Here is a 16,407-nt window from a genome sequence, read left to right as displayed (position 1 = left end):
CTATTTTAAAAATTTAGATTAAATGAAAATTTCCTATAAAAATATAGCATACCAAATCTTATATAAGAAAAAAATAGAAAATCGAATTAGCAATAAAGAAATAAAAAATTAGGTGATTTCAAGGTCAGTAAGCAAATTTCTATACCTCAGTATCAAAATGAAAATGCTAATTTTTAAATGACATCATTTTAAAATGATCAAAAATATCAACTACATAAGATTATATATAACAAAAATGTGTAAAACCTCTATAAACAATATTACAAAATATTAAGAGAAATGAAAGAATAGCTAAATAAATGGAGGCATATAGCAGAATCATGAATGAGAAGACAATTTTTTAATGATGTCAATTCTATTCAAATTGATCAGGTTCAATGAAATCTCAATTGACATTCTAAAAAATTTTTTATGAAAATTGACAAGCTAATTCTAAAATTCTTATAATCATAAGAAGGCCCAAGAATAGCCATCACAACATTGAAGAACAATAACAAAACCAGAAGACTTAAGGTAATGGATATCAAGAATTATTATTGGGAATTCCCCGGCGGTCCAGTGGTTAAGACTCTGCGCTTTCACTGCCGAGGGCCTGGGTTCAATCCCTGGTTGGGGAACTAAGATCCCACAAGACGCACGGTGTGGCCAAAAAAAAAAATTATTATTAATCAAAATAATTGAGAGACTATACTCTTGGCACAAGGATGCACAAAAATGACCTTTGGACCTGAATAGAAAGAACTAAAACCCACCTAAACATATATAGATACTTGATTTATGACAACGGTTGTACTACAAAGCTACAGAGGGAAAGCAGACATCAATGGAAAACACATAAATTAAAAAGTGTTCACCCTTGTTAATTATCAAGAAAAAGAAAGTCAAAACCACAATGAGCTACCACAACATAAACACACCCACCAGAATGGCTAAAATGAAAACGACTGACAATGCTAAATGCTGGTGAGGATGGAGAGTAGCAATACTCAGACACTGATGGTGGGGGGTATATATTTGTCCAGCCATTCTGGAAAACTATTTGACAATCTATATTAAATGTGAACTTAGGGACTTCCCTGGTGGCACAGTGGTTGGGAATTTGCCTGCCAATGCAGGGGACACGGGTTCAATCCCTGGTCTGGGAAGATCCCACATGCCTCGGAGCAACTAAGCCCATGCGTCCCAACTATTGAGCTTGTGCTCTAGAGCCCGCGAGCCACAACTACTGAGCCCACATGCCACAGCTACTGAGGCCCACGCGCATAGAGGCCGTGCTCCACAACAAGAGAAGCCACCGCAATGAGAAGCCCGCTCACCGCAACAAAGAGTAGCCCCCACTCACCACAACTAGAGAAAGCCCGTGCGCAGCAACGAAGACCCAACGCAGCCAAAAATAAATAAATAAAAAACAAATAAATTTATAGAACAAAAATGTGAACTTAGATAAAATGTACCACCCAGCAATTCCATTCCTAGTTATATACCTATCATAAATCATATATAAATCAAAAGTGCAAAAATGTTCATGGCAGCATTATTCAAAATTGCTAAACACCAGAATCAACCAAATGTCCATCAACAGTAGAACTGATAAGTTGTAGCATAGTCACAACAGACACTATAGAGCAACGATAATTAATGAACCATCGCTACACACAATATCATAAATGACTCTCACTATATAAACTAAAGGAGCCAGAGTCTGTAGAGTCCATACTCTATAATTCCACTATCATAAAGTTCAAAAATAGGCATAGTTATCTATGATAATACTAGTGCAGATAGTGGCTACCTTCAAAGTAGATAATGGATAGGGATTGGAAGGGAGCACAAGGGGCTTCTGAGGTGCTGGTGAGGTTCTATTTCCTGATCTGTTTGGTGGTTACATGGGCGTGTTCACGTTATGATTTGTGCACATCAATAAAAAATTCATTTAAAAAATAAAATGTGTACATAGCTTTGGAGGCAGAAGATCCTAGGTTCAAATCCCAGCTCTGCCACTTCCTAGCTGTGTGACCTTAACCTTTCTGAACCTCAGATTTCTTCTTTGCGAATAGAGCTTAGTAATCATACCTGCGACATAAGGATACCATGCACGTGAACTCAGATAAGGTGCTAATAATATGCCTAATAAATGGCAGTGATAGTAGTAGTTGGCAACAGTAGTGGTTATGGTATGCTTCTTGTGGGGAAGGGTGGGATATGAAAAGTTCTGGAAACCACGATGAAAGAAAGAGGCACTGCCAAGACTCTCTGCTTAGTTCAAAGTTCCTCCAGTAGGGCTGGATCTCGAATTTATGTACATTAGTGGTAGTGTGCCATAATCCTTTTACACCCCCTACTTACATAATCAGTATTCTTTGAAGCAATAAATTCCTGTCCTCTAAGTCGCTTCAGGAAGTTTAATTTGTCAAAGTCCATTGACAGTTCTTGTTAAGCTGGGCCCTCAATCTTCCTTCTCTGGCCCTGTTTACTAGAACCCTGTGTTCTCACTGTTTGTTTTTGTCAAGTCAGACAAAGCATGTGTCTTGCAAACTTCTTTGCACAAGGCTCAGTGCCAAGCAGGGACCAGGGGCCTCCACCTACTTTCTTATCTGTCAAGAATTTCTTGTGAGCACAAAGGCCGAGGCAACTTTACTTGTGTGGCATATCATAGCTTAATTATATATACAAAAAGAAAGTATATCAGAAGGCATATTTGTCGAGGGCCCAAGATCTAAAGCTGGAATGCCAGGGTCTGATTCCTAATTCTGCCACTTACGAACGGTGGAACTCTGGGCAAGTCACTTAATCTCAAGTTTTCTCAGCTATAAAATGACAATAAACACAGTCCACAGGCCATAGGATTTCTATGAGAATTAAGTTAGCTAACAATAGTGAACACTGAGAACATGGCTTGGCACATAAAATATATTACAGAAGGAATAGCTGTACTATTATATGTCAGCAAATTACCAGCAACTTTAAAACCTTCGAGTTAAAATAGCTCTAAAAACTCTATACTTGCGAACCGCCACTATTTATTAAGGGAGATTCCTTCACAATGTGAGTAAAACTCCTGACATTCCAGGTCCCCCGCCTGGCCAGCCTCCCCGTACTCGGGGTACCCCAGGCCCACTGAACTGCTTGCAGGTCCCCAAATGTGCCAGGCCACTTTGTCTCCCAGCCATCCATTCCTCCTCAAAACCCAGCTCAACGTCGGCTTATCTGTGGAGGTGTCCCTGATCCCACCAAGCACAGGACGCTCCCTCCCTCCTTTATACACCCATCTCTTAGAATATCAATCACACAAGACTGCAATACATTTTAATTTCCCCAAAGAGGCCGAGATCTTCAAGGGTGACAACACTTTCTTCATCCTCTTACCTAAAATCAGAATTGCACCTGGCACGAAGCAGGGACTCAACAAAATTAATACTAAAGGACATTCAAGTTCTTTCTCCTAGCTTAAAAATCCTGGGTACAGAGACAAGAGTGGAGGTGGGAAATGTCCATCACCCACTAAACAGGCACAGAAAATAAGCAAGATAAACATCTATTTATTTCTCCCCCCAATTTTTTGAGTAATAAACCAGCAAGAAAAAAATAGCTAATAAATGCACAGGTTTATAATTTGAGAAAGCAGCATGAAAAGATGAGGTCATTCCATGAATAATCAGAAAATGAGCATGACTTTGTCCTGTCTCTTACCCTATTGCCCACGTAATTAAGTACAGTTGTAATTGAATCATGTTTACTGTTACTTCATGCTTACAACAAACATTTCTCTCTCCCTTTCTTAAATGTGTGCAGATGATCCAATTCCCGGGAGCATCAAAGAACAGAGTTTAATAATGAAATGTTGAAAACCAAAACATATAAGGAAGTTAATCTGACACACTCAGTGACATGCATAATCATCATTGCGCTGCATGGTAATTAGGTAGAAATGGTAAATAGTTCCCTTAGATGTCTGTAATGAGCATTGCTCTTAGAGTGTCAAACTGAATATTTCTAGAGTCAGCTGCAGGGAAACCTGTTCCTATAACAAAATGGTTCTCAATTGTCACTGCACATTAGAATCATCAAGGGACCTTCTGTAAATCCTGATACCCAGGGCCTTTACCTCAAACCAATTTAATCAGACTCCCTCGGGGTCGTACCAGGACATCAATATTTTTTAATACTTCCCTGGTGATTACAATGTGCACTTAAGCTTAAGAATTACAGCTGTAAACAAGAAAACACAAGGGAGTTTGAAGTTGTTCTTTCCCTCTATTTTCCCACAGCACTGGGAACAAGCCTCCATTGAAGGCTCAACAAGCAATCAATCAATTACTATTAAGTAATTAATGGCTGATTAATTAACAATAATCAATTGATGTTCGTTTGTCACAAGACTTTGCTGTGTCTTATTCTCCTTTACAAGATAACCAATAAGAGGAAAAAAACTAAGAAAAGAGAAAATCATCACTCTACCTCCTTCCAGCATCCTATATGGAAACTGAAACAGCCTGGCACTTAGAGGCATGCTGTCAAATCAGCCCCAGGACTTTTTTTTTCAATTGTGGTAAAATGCACAACATAAACTGTACCATCTTAACTACTGTTAAGTGCACAGCTCAGTGGCATTAAGGATATTGCTATTATTTTGCACCTATCGCCACCACCCACCTCCAGAACTTTTCTAATCTTCCCAAACTAAAACTCTGTCCCCATTAAACAATAATTCCCCATTCCCTGCTCCTCCCAGCCCCTGGAAGCTTCCATTCTACTTGATGTGTCTGGAAATTGGACTGCTCTAGGTACCTAATATAAAGTGGAATAATTTGAGTCTGACTTATTTCACTTAGCATAAAGTCATCAAGATTCATTCACATTGTAGCATGAAAAAGGAAGGGCTTTCCCTCCTTTTTAAGTCTGAATAGTATCTCATTTTATGTATATACTGCATTTTATTTACCCATTCATCCATCAGTGAGTATTTGCATCTTGTGAATATGCTATGAATATACATGTACAAGACTCTGGGCTTTTTATATATGGCTTTACATGGCTTTTTATATATGGTTTTAGCATGGCCAGATTCTTAGTCAGAGAATCTCATACCAGAGATGCAAAGGGGCCGGTATGGTGTGCAGAATTCTAAGATGGCCCCACTGTCTCTACCCATCTGGTGTCAGGCTCTTATACAATCCCCTCCCCCTGAGTGGAGATGGAACCTGGGACTTGCTCCTTGACAACAGAATATAGCAACTGTGATGGGAGGGTCACCCAGCATATGTTGTGTAAGACTTCATCTTAGCCAACAGTAAAGAGATTCTCCAGCTGGCCCTGAAGCAGTAAGCAGCCATGTTGTGAGAGGGCCCCTGTCATATGAGGGGGACATATGACAGGGAACTCTGGGCAGACCTCTAGGAGCTGAGAGCAGCCCCTGGCTGACAGCCAGCAAGAAAATGGGGACCTCAGTCCTACCACCACAAGGAACTGAATTCTGCCAACAATCACTTGAGCTTAAAGGAGGACCTCTTCCACTAGAAAGGTCTAGAAAGGAACACAGCAGGTTGACACCTTGACTGCAGCCTGCTGAAACCCTGAGCAGATGACCTAAATAGCCTCTCCCAGACTCCTGACGCACAGAAATGCCGAGATAACAAATATGCATGGTTTCAAGCTGCTAAGTTTGTGGTAACTTGTTATCCAACAATAGAAAACTAACACACCTGGGTTTCCCTGAGTTTCTGGTTCCAAGGACTATCAAGTAGTATCTTCTCCTGCTCACTTTTTACCTCCCTTTTTCGCACCTCATCTGGAGAGAAGAGACTGGAAGCTACAGATCTTTCTTTCCTTCATATTTCTCAGAGCTTGATTTGTAAACCCCAAAAAGACCACGAAAGTTGATGCTTGGAATTTACTAATTCAAATTAATTTGTCATGACAAACAAACACTCCTGGAAGGATTCAAAGGAAATTGGGGATTCTTGACCATAGATCTCAAAAACAAAAATAAAAACCTGTCAAACAAGACTGCACTGAAAAATCTACAACTCACCAATGTTTCTAAGGAAAGTCTGCATGGAGGAGAGCAAATTATCTTAAAATGAGACTTTAAAGAACGAAAACAGGTTTAGTTAAAGGATCATTACAACAAATATATCTTTCACACAGAAGGTACTTCCAGAGTCTAAAAACTGAAAAGCTTTTCCTTGGCTTTAGATTTTTTTTCCCCCTTCTTGAGAAGCAGTTTAAACCCTAGTCAGGTGATGAGCTGAGATGCTCAGGCTTTGCAAAGAAAGGGGAAGCTCCCTGGAAACTGACCGCACTGGCAGAGGTCAGTAATGATGCCTCCCTCCGATTAGACAAGCAAGGAGAAAAGGTCACTGTCTTCTCAACCATACTATTTCTACTACACTCTTTCCTGGGAATCTAGCAAGGAAATGGGCAGCGTCCAGAATGGCATGAAATGTGTGTGAGGGAAAAAATGGGTCAGGAAAGAGTAACGCATTTCAGAGGACACTTAAAAGCCATAAGTAAGGAGAGCTCGAGGCTCTGCCCAGGCTCCCAGGACAGCTGTTCAAAGCCAGCCCTGCTATATTCACCTGGAGTAACTTACTTAGAGGCAAGCAGATCCACAAACTGCTATAAATATCCCATAAAGTAGTAAGAGAGCAGGCAAAATATAATAAGTGTAGGTTTCAGAGTTGTTCCGATTAAGTGGCAGCTGTCTCGGTATCTAGGTGAGGTTGCCCAGCTTTAGGCACTACTGAGGACCACCATGGGCTAGTTACTTACGCTTGGTAAGCCTCATACAATAATATTCACCCGGTAGGTTTGTTATGAAAATAAATGAGATAACTCAGTGTGTCTGGCCTATACTAGGTACTAGAAATTAGTACTGATGGCCCTTCACTAGTCTGATGCTGCGAGAGGAGGAAAATTAGGAGCAAACAAAATAAACATATAAGTGAAAGAAATGGGGGAGAGGAGACAGAAAGAACTACAGACAAGAAAGGAAAGAAAACAAAATTAAAGAATTCAATATTCGGTAAACATTTGTTGAACTGAATGTGTTCATCTGAAGGCGTAAAGGGAATGTTTCTAGCCAAGGCTATGGGGTCAAAAATGGCTGTGGTCATTGTGCAGTAGCATAAAAACATCACAGAACATGCGGTAACTCAGGAACTCCGACCACCAGGCAAGGGAAGGGTGGTTCCGCGTCGGCTGGGAACTTAAAATAAGCACTTCGATTTTTGATTTTCACAACGATTAGTCCTTGAGTCCTGAGCGTTTCCGGAGGCTTAATTACACATTTTTCCTAACACCTAGCAACTCACAGACTGGAAGATGTGAGGATAAAGTGAGAAGGAACAGAGGGCGACTATAAACCAAGCAGAGGGTAATTTGAGAGGTTGAGAGAGGGCTTAGGTGGGGTGCAGAGTGAAGAGAGCCCAGGCCCTTTGGCTTCTAGAGAGAAAGAAGAAAAGGCAGGGGCAGGAAGTCACGGGCGCTGGGTGCCAGGACTCGGAAAATCTGCCAAAATCTATCTCACTTCTCTGAGGCGTCAAGGCAGCTGCCACTGAATTCTAGGCAGGTTCTTCAACTCCTCCGCGCTCCTAAGCTCTCCTTTTTCTGAAGTTTAACAGCACTGCCTATCCGCTCCACACCCCTCTCCAACCCCAAGGGAAGACATTCACTTTGCAGGCTGCTCCGGCTCTAAGAGTCGTGCACACAACAGACGTCTAGCAGTTGCCCAAACACTTGGTTTTCTCACCCCATCCCTGAGTAGCCAGCTCTGATCTGGATGTCTAAATGCACATTATTGCTATAAAACATTCTGATTTCAAACATCCTGACAACAATAGCAGGGAGCTGTTTGTAACCATATCAAAAAAAAAATTAGAAACGTATCTATTTCTAATTATTTATTTAATGTTTTACAAGGCTTCCCAACTAAAATATGAAGAATCCTCCTCTAATTTTCATTTTGGTATAGTGGGATATTGCAGTTGTTACAACAGACTTTTATTGAAGTATACTTGGTTTAAACATTGTGTTAGTTTCAGGTATACAGCAAAGTGATTCAGTTATATATATGTATTCTTTTTCAGATTATTTTCCATTATAGATTATTACAAGATAATGAATACAGTTCCCTGTGCTATACAGTCAGTCTTTATTTAGAACAGACTTTAGATAGCAGATTTCTTGGTTTTGAATCCCGGTTCCAATATTAAAAGCTGTGTAACCTTAGGCAAAGTTATTTAATTCTGTAAGCCTCAGTTTCTTCATATATAAAATGATACATAATCACATCTGTTATGATTGTGATAATAATATCTATTTCATGCGTTTGTTGTGAGGATTAAATAATTCAATATTTGTGAAGCACTCAGTGTGGTGCCTGGCACATCATTAGCGATGTATAAATGTTGTTATTACTATTATCATTATCATTCCAAGCAAACACTTCTGCTCAGTAAAAGAGCTGTATTTCTATAATGCACATTCATATGCTCGGCACTGCTCTCGAAAGGAAGAACAAATAATAATAAACATACTCTTTCTTCCTGGCTGTTTTTCCACATCTTGTTTAAATGGGTTACTCACTAGCATTTTCCACTTTTACCTATTCTGCTCCTGGGGTGGGAGTGACAAATGAGACTCATTGCCCTTCCTAAAACTAGAGTCAACATCCGAAGTCAGATGGCAAGTCTTTGTTTTACCTCTCCTTTTCAAAGAAGAACAATAGTTTCAGATGATAGTTAAAGCGTTCTCAGTGAAAGGAAGTCATACCAGCGACTTGCCAGATGTCTCTGATTAATTTGCCTGTGTTCCACCAGACATTCTGCACGAGCTCATAATTTTGTTCTGCTGGTGCTGAAGTTTGCTAAACAATGTCTACATCAACAGAAAATTTAATTTCAGTAAAAGGTCTGACCTCTGCAGGCATGGTTGTCTTGGTGCTCAAGGCAGGTCAGACATGGACAGAAATGCAATCTGAGCTCTTTCTCGCCCACCTTTGCCACTGATATTCAGTTCTCAGCCCTGAGAATCTCTGTACTTGTTTCAGAACCCATTCGTGCCCCTCCATATATATCACTCTGTACCATCAGATGGATCAAGTCCATTCTCTGTGTCCTTTTCACAGAGGCCTGAGCTCTGAAGATCTAACACTTGGTGAATATTAATGAAATGGGTAAGCTCTGCTCAACTCTGCTTGGAAGAAGCCAGGAAGCAGCATTGTTCTTCCTACCAATCAATACAGTGTAACAAAATAAAGCAGACTGGTGCCCAAACTAACCTGACTTGAGCCCTTTGATCTTTGTGCGTTAAGAACACTAGTATAGGTAGATAGGGTTGGGGACCCCCAGAGGAAGAGAACCAGACATATCTTTCTTGACATAAGAGAAGCCATTTTAGGCCTAAGCCATTTTGTGATCTAAGTCTGGCCACAATGCTTGCTCTTGATCAGGCCAGAAAATAACCATATTGGAGACAATAAATCAGTTGTAAAGACTCCCAGTTCTGTTTCAAAGATAAAGATCAGTCTGAAGCACATTCTTGAGCTATTCTGCAGGATCCAAAACCCCCTCAAGCACTCAACCACCAGACTAACTGGAACCTAAGGAATGATCATGCTGACCTTTATTGATTTCAATCAACTAGAGCCAGGACTCTGTCAGTCTTTGCCCCATTTCTACACTGAATTCTCCTCCATGAATATGCATACACTGCCCAAGCTCCTTCATAAATATGCATGCACCCTTAGCTTAAAACTTTCCCAATTTTGCTGTTCAGGGACGTACTGCTTGGGGAAATATCTTCGGTATTCTCTTTACTTGCTGCAAGAAATAAATCCTTCCTTCTCCTGCTCTTTGGTTTGGTAGTGTCTTTTGGCTTGATACCTACCAGAGGCAAATCCAGACTTTGGGCAACCGTTTTGGGGACTGTAGAGGGAAAGAACTGGTTTCAAAGTCAATCTTGGGTTCTAATCTTAGCTCTGCCACTTACCATGGCCTATTCTGCAACTACCCTGAACCTGTTTCCTCACTTCTCCAATAGGGGAGAAGCCTGAAACAAACTCTAAGGTTCTTCCAGCTCTAAAGTCTTCTGATAGTTACTGTAATAGATTTAAATCAGAGATCAGAGCATTTGATATGCTGGAATGCTCTGACTCATCATGATTTATGATACTTCAGAAAGGCTGAGTACCTATAATAAAACGGGCTACATGCCCACATGGTTGTATGCTTCTGAAGATCTAAAACGGTCAGTGGGCATAAAGCCAAGTCCCTACAAAAGGCTATGATAGACTGCAGGTTTCATTCAGCTGAAGAGGGATTCCACATTTTGCCCACCTCAATCTGACAGGCTCATTTTCATTTTCTGTGACATTGTCCTAGTACCGAATACAGGTCTTATTTTGTCTGTAAGTTCTCTCAAACTTCACTACGGTCACAATTCCCACCTCAAAAGATAGCGGTTACAGTCAAAACCACATAATCTAGAACTGCAGTATCCAATACAGTGGCCATTAGACACATGTGGCTATTTAATTTGAAAATAACTTGAAATTAAAAATTCAATTCCTCAGTGGCACTCTCCACATTTCCAGGGCTCAACAGCTACATTCTGCTGTTGGCTACCATATCAGACAACACAGATTAAAGAACATTTCCATCATTGCAGAAAATTCTCTTCAACAGCACTGAGTTATTCTAGAACCTGATCTTAAAAAGTAGCCCCTTGAATTTGGCAAGAGACAAATTAGAAGAGTTCTCCAATGCCATCAGAGCATATGAGTTCCTCCAAATAAAGCAGGGAGGTGCAACTATACTATTTAAGCTCCCCCTTCCTACCTTACAAGTACACTTGCTGGGTACAAGACAACAAAGATGGCATGAGTGGCCTGCCTGGCAGTTGCTGAGGTTCACATGCCATTTACAACACATTTGAGCACAGGGGCCTCAGCAAACTCCCAGACCGCGGTGGCATGCGTTTGAGAGTCTCTCATCAATTACCGAATCTGAATCCTCAAATTCGAAATCTATCATCCCCTCCAAATGTTACTCTCTGGCTTCTCTCAGTACTTCATATCTCCCCAACACTGTTGATTGCAGGAGGGCTGGAATCTCCCCCCACTTTCTTGCTCATTGTTAAGTAATCATCAGAGACATCCTGTTCAACAAAAAGACTAAAAAACCATTCAATGACTTTCTGATCCAGTGTGGAGGGGGAACCTGATCCAAAATGTAGTTGACACGTATTAGTAAAAACAAATTTATTCATAAAGTCAGCCAGGAAACTTTATAAAGTTCAACAAATAAATCATGAGAACCTAAAACTAAATGAAGGAGCCATTTGGACTGCTACCTTAAATTCTTTAAAATCTAACAGGAACTGCTTGGAAAAGTAGCCAAACCAATGGACATTGTCCATCATCCTTTTATCAGTGAATGGTGCTCTCATCTTTTCTAATGTTCTAACTTCCAGAAAGTTTTTTCTTACAAAATTGATAGACTGTGTAAAGGATAAATTTGGATAAATTATCCAAACTTTACTTACCGACTTTCTCTAAAACTGGAACTATTTGCAAATGGAAAATGAATTGTAATATTGAGCACTTTCAAAGAACTGGACATTTTTAAATCTCTGAATTGATGTTAGCTATCTGCGTTTAGCCACTTATTCCAGACTTAAGGGGAAAGACATTTTGTAAGGGAAATTGCAGGGAAAATTCAGGTACAAATGTCTGCAAGGGGAAATAAGACATAAATCAGTCAATGAAAAAAGAGTGGTTCCCATATTCTAATTAATTTTTCAATTTAGAACCAAAAGGCTCTATGAAAGCATAAAGGGATTATGAAGGCATAAATAATCTAATTTGGTCTCTTTAGGATTTAATCATTAAGGAATCAGTTATCCCATTTCTTCATCGTATCCTCAACACAAACTTGTACCCGCTGGGCCTGCCTTTATGATGAATGAGGGGAATCATTGCTCATCCTTATTCATCCATCCTTATAAGGCTATAATGTCTTTCCTCTCCTGTGTCCCACTCACTACAGACAGGTGGTTTGGCCCAAAAACTAACTGTGCTTAGCTATTGATTTCCTTTACCTCGTTATAATAGAGCTAATAAAAAATACAGAAGAATGTACTTATCTTGGATTGTTCTGTTACCTAACACCAGGAGAATAGTGTTTTGCCACAAGATGGGCATAAGTCTTTGGAAAAAATAATTGAAAATAATCTTCATTCAAGAGGAGAAATCTGGTGGAATATGTAGGAAGAGGGTCAAAGAAGATGAATTACTATTAAATTCTCTCGCACTTCTCCTAGATACATAAGCACATTGTTATTTGAAAGAAATTTTGTGGGTAAATAATATATTGTCTTACGTATACATATATAGTATGTATAACATATGTATGTGTATAGTACGTATATAGAGAGAATGCATAATACAATTATTATATGTGCATATATCGCTTATACATCAAAAGAGAACACTATGATGTTCAATTTTTGAAAAACAAGCGTAAGTTTGTAAGCAACATTTATAATTTCTGAATTCACACCATTAAAAATAAATAATTATTATTTTTGCAATGGGAATAGATAAGACCTTTTTAAGCCAACTAATAAATAAACTCTTGGCTTAAAAAAAGTCTTCTGAACTCTAATGTCAATCAGATTCTTTCAACCACAGAGTATTATGCGTTTATAATCCGGCATGACTTGTTTCCTTAACAAACATTTATTGCTCATTCACTATGTGCCAAGCACTGTCAACAAATTGATGAATTAAACCTCCCTTTATAATCCTGTTATCAAAATTAATCATTTATTTAAGTCAGATGTTTTATCTTGATTTATATTATTTATGTGTGTGAATAAATTAAAGTTGTTTTAATTTCACAAATCTTGGATTTTGCAAGAAGGATCCAGGCTCAGCCAAGACATTATCAAGGCAAAAGATCTAATTTCAACTAATAAATATTTACTCATTTAAAAATAGCGCAGAAAGGAGACCCTAACTCATAATGTTTCTTATCGATCTTTCCTGGTTAGGAAATTCAAACTTGAGCCAGAAAAGAAACGTACCCATACACACACACACACACACACACACACACACACACACACACACAAGAATACTGTGGGAAATATTTACACGTTCTTTTAAAAATCCTTATTTTTAAAATTAATTCTAGCTTTTAATTGTTCCCTCTGCCTGAAGTAAGTGCCCTTTCTGCCTGGTCTGTCCTCCTTTTTCTCCTTTGGGTCTCAGTTAAAGGTCACCTCCTCAACCAGGTCTCCATGACAATGCCAATTCTGTTCCCTCCTTGACCTTCTCTCCCCCTTAATTCCCAGACACCACCCACTATACTGTCAGTTTCATCACACCATTCATCTTAATTAATAATTACACAATGGTTACTTGTTCCTGTGTATACTATTTTCCCACAGGAAATGCTCTGTGTCTATTTATTCACTGATATATACTTAGCATCTAACACAGTGGCTGGGAGAAGGCAGTGCTTAACTAAAACTGTGGGATGAATGAATGAATGCACCCCCCTCTGAGGCATCAGCTGATCCCTTTTTCATGACACTTGCAGACTAAGTGCTGAGAAGTGGCTTTTGCTATACATATTCATAATTCAGTGTGATTTGTGTACACCGTTAAGTCTACTTCTTTGGAAGAGAGAAGGGCAGACTTCCTAAAGCCACCTCTTCACTCCCCTAGGGTTTTCAAGATAACAGAAATGACTTTTGTAAACTCGGCTCCTCAGTTATACAAATCACAAATCAAAGTCCAGGTAAAGCACGAGTCCTCCTTTAAAGAGAAGCTCTGCTTAAAGGGAGACCCTGTTGCAAAACAAAACCCTTTTAGAAGCCCCTCTATCCCCAAATCTGAAAGGGTTAATATGCGCTTCTCCATTGAGGAGACTCAATAAATAGCGTTCTAATGTTTCATAATATTTAAGGCCACCTGAGTCCAAAACCGGGTGGGAACTTACCTGGAGTCCTTTCTGACTCTCGCTTTCTCAAAGGAAAATTCAGGGGGTTTGTTGAGGTCATAGGTTCGGGTGGTGGGCTCAGCAGACACACCAGCCTTCGCTCCCCTCCTGCTATGGAGGGAGACCAATCCCGAGGTCTTGCGGTGGACCTCAAGAGGCACTTTATCTGGAGACGCCTGCGGCGGGCTTCCCCCCTGCATGTGTACCACATCCTGAAGCTTGTTCAGCTGGATGCACTTGTTCTGGAGCTCCTCCGTGAGCTCTGCAATGGCCACAGTCTGCTTGGACAGCTGCTCCCGTAGCTCCTTCAAATGGTACTCCCGCTCCTGGATCTCGGCATCCTTCCTCCTCAGCTCTCTCTCCAGCTCTGTCACCTTGCTCCGGAGGGCGCTGGTAGTGAGGTTCCCGGAGTGGCCATCTGGATTCTTGGAATGTTTGGGTTTCACGGAACCATTTCCCATGTTGCTCAAGGACCTGAGAGAGGGCAGAGAATTGGGGATTCCCTAGTGGAGTTTCACTTCCCAACCGCCACCGCCGCTCCTCTCAGTCCGCTCTGTTTCATAAAGAGAAACACAGCGCTCATCGCTGTTTGGTAAGCAATCAATTCCCCCACGCTTCCAGAAGGAAAGCTACACATTGATTCCCTTTGTCCCTCCATGCGGAGGAGCTGGCACTTGGCTTCGTTCTTCCCTATCCCTTTGCTGGCCCAAGCATCCCACCTAATAAGCGTTTTGCACAAACGGCCTGCGTTACCTGCTCTTCTCCTTGGTCGTTCTCTCCGGACAGCTGTCAAAAGCATCACAACAAAACTGCGATTCGGATGTCAGCATGGCAAAGATAAAAAACGCCAACGAGCAGCTACCGCAGCAGAGGCTTGTTAATGTCACAACTCTCACAGCTCCCTGAGTGGCTACACTAAGAAACCTCCCCCTGGTTTAGAAAATGACACATCTGCACTTCGGGAGCCTCAAGGAGGCACAGTTGGTGTTGCTGTATTGGCACTTTTCTCCAGCCGTGTGTGCCTGTTAAGTTTGGCTTTTCTGACAACGCTCGCTGTTACAAACTTCTGGATGGCAGTTACCAGAAGGTAAAACAGAGGCATGGGAGTTCTTCTACAACCTTTACCTTATATCCTAAAGCCAAGATTGTCCAAAAAATGACAACCTATGGTACAATGCTCTATTATTTTCCTGTAAAGAATATCCTCAGTGTAGGTCCCAAAGTAGTTACTAATCCAGTGAGTCTCAGGATGTAATAGGCAGACTGGGGATTATGAGGCATGATTTTAGTTGATTCAAAAATGTTTTTTAGGGATTTCCCTGGTGCAGTGGTTAAGAATCTGCCTGCCAATTCAGGGGACACGGGTTTGAGCCCTGGTCCGGGAAGATCCCACATGCCGCGGAGCAACTAAGCCCATGCGCCACAACTACTGAGCCTGCACTCTAGAGCCCGCGAGCCACAACTACTGAAGCCTGCGCGCCTAGAGCCCATGCTCTGCAAGGAGAAGCCACCGCAATGAGAAGCCCACGCACCGCAATGAAGAGTCGCCCCCCGCTCGCCGCAACTAGAGAAGGCCCGCACGCAGCAACAAAGACCCAACGCAGCCAAAAATAAATAAATAAAATTTATTTTTTTAAAAAATGGTTTTTAGTTCAATAGCTACGTATTTATTAACATTCATTAGAAATATAAATAATTGGCACCACAAAATTTTGAGGTTCAGTAAGATAGTTAGATTTACTGAGTCAATTCAGTGAAAATAGAAAAGAAATCATCTGCAGTTAATAAGTACGTACGAGCAAAATCAAAAAGAACTTGAAAGGCTGAAGTTTGGAAAATACTGCTTTGGTTAATTATCATAAGGTTTAAGTCTTTTTAAGCTAGCTACTTAAATTTCATACCTTTGCACGTGTAATTTTTGACAGCCATAACCCAAGAAACTTGTAAACTAAGTTTGGATGACCACTTATTACCTAATAAGAGATAGATGGAAGTTTGAAGTTATAAATCTCACACATTCTTGGCCCTCTCTCTCCCCAAATTTCAAACTCAGAGAGAAATAAAAGCTTAGACTGATTTCACTAGCTCTACCGGAATCATCATGAACGCTTACAACAAAGACAAAGACATAAACAGCCTCTAAGTTTCAAACAGATGCAACCAAATAATCAATGCAGGTCACCTAAGATGGATGGTAGAAACAGAAAATAAATGCACTTATAAAAGTAATCTTGCAATACCCAGACATTCTTCGTAGAATTCAGGTTCAAAGTAGTTGTTAATAAACATTAGCCTCCAGGGAACTGCCGTAATATGTTGCAGATATGTGGCAGGTCTAACCTTTAAGTTTCTGTTGACTCAGCAGCATTTACTATTCTTATATATTAGGAATAGATAAAAA

General features: G+C 40.4%; 1 protein-coding gene across 2 annotated transcripts in view; it reads right to left on the bottom strand.

Annotated features, from left to right (window-relative positions):
- Window positions 1–16,407, bottom strand: part of PRKG2 (protein kinase cGMP-dependent 2) — a 95,113-nt gene that overhangs the window by 70,103 nt on the left and 8,603 nt on the right. For both annotated transcript variants that reach the window (XM_082389341.1, XM_082389340.1), the window contains exon 2: window positions 14,007–14,480. In XM_082389341.1, coding sequence (XP_082245467.1) covers window positions 14,007–14,467 — 461 coding nt within the window. In that variant the 5' untranslated portion in view covers window positions 14,468–14,480. The remainder of the gene's footprint in view (window positions 1–14,006; window positions 14,481–16,407) is intronic.

The sequence above is a fragment of the Balaenoptera borealis genome (genome assembly GCF_965194805.1).
Source record: "Balaenoptera borealis genome assembly, chromosome: 4".
NCBI lineage: Eukaryota > Metazoa > Chordata > Mammalia > Artiodactyla > Balaenopteridae > Balaenoptera > Balaenoptera borealis.
This window is presented reverse-complemented; position numbering and strand designations above follow the sequence as displayed.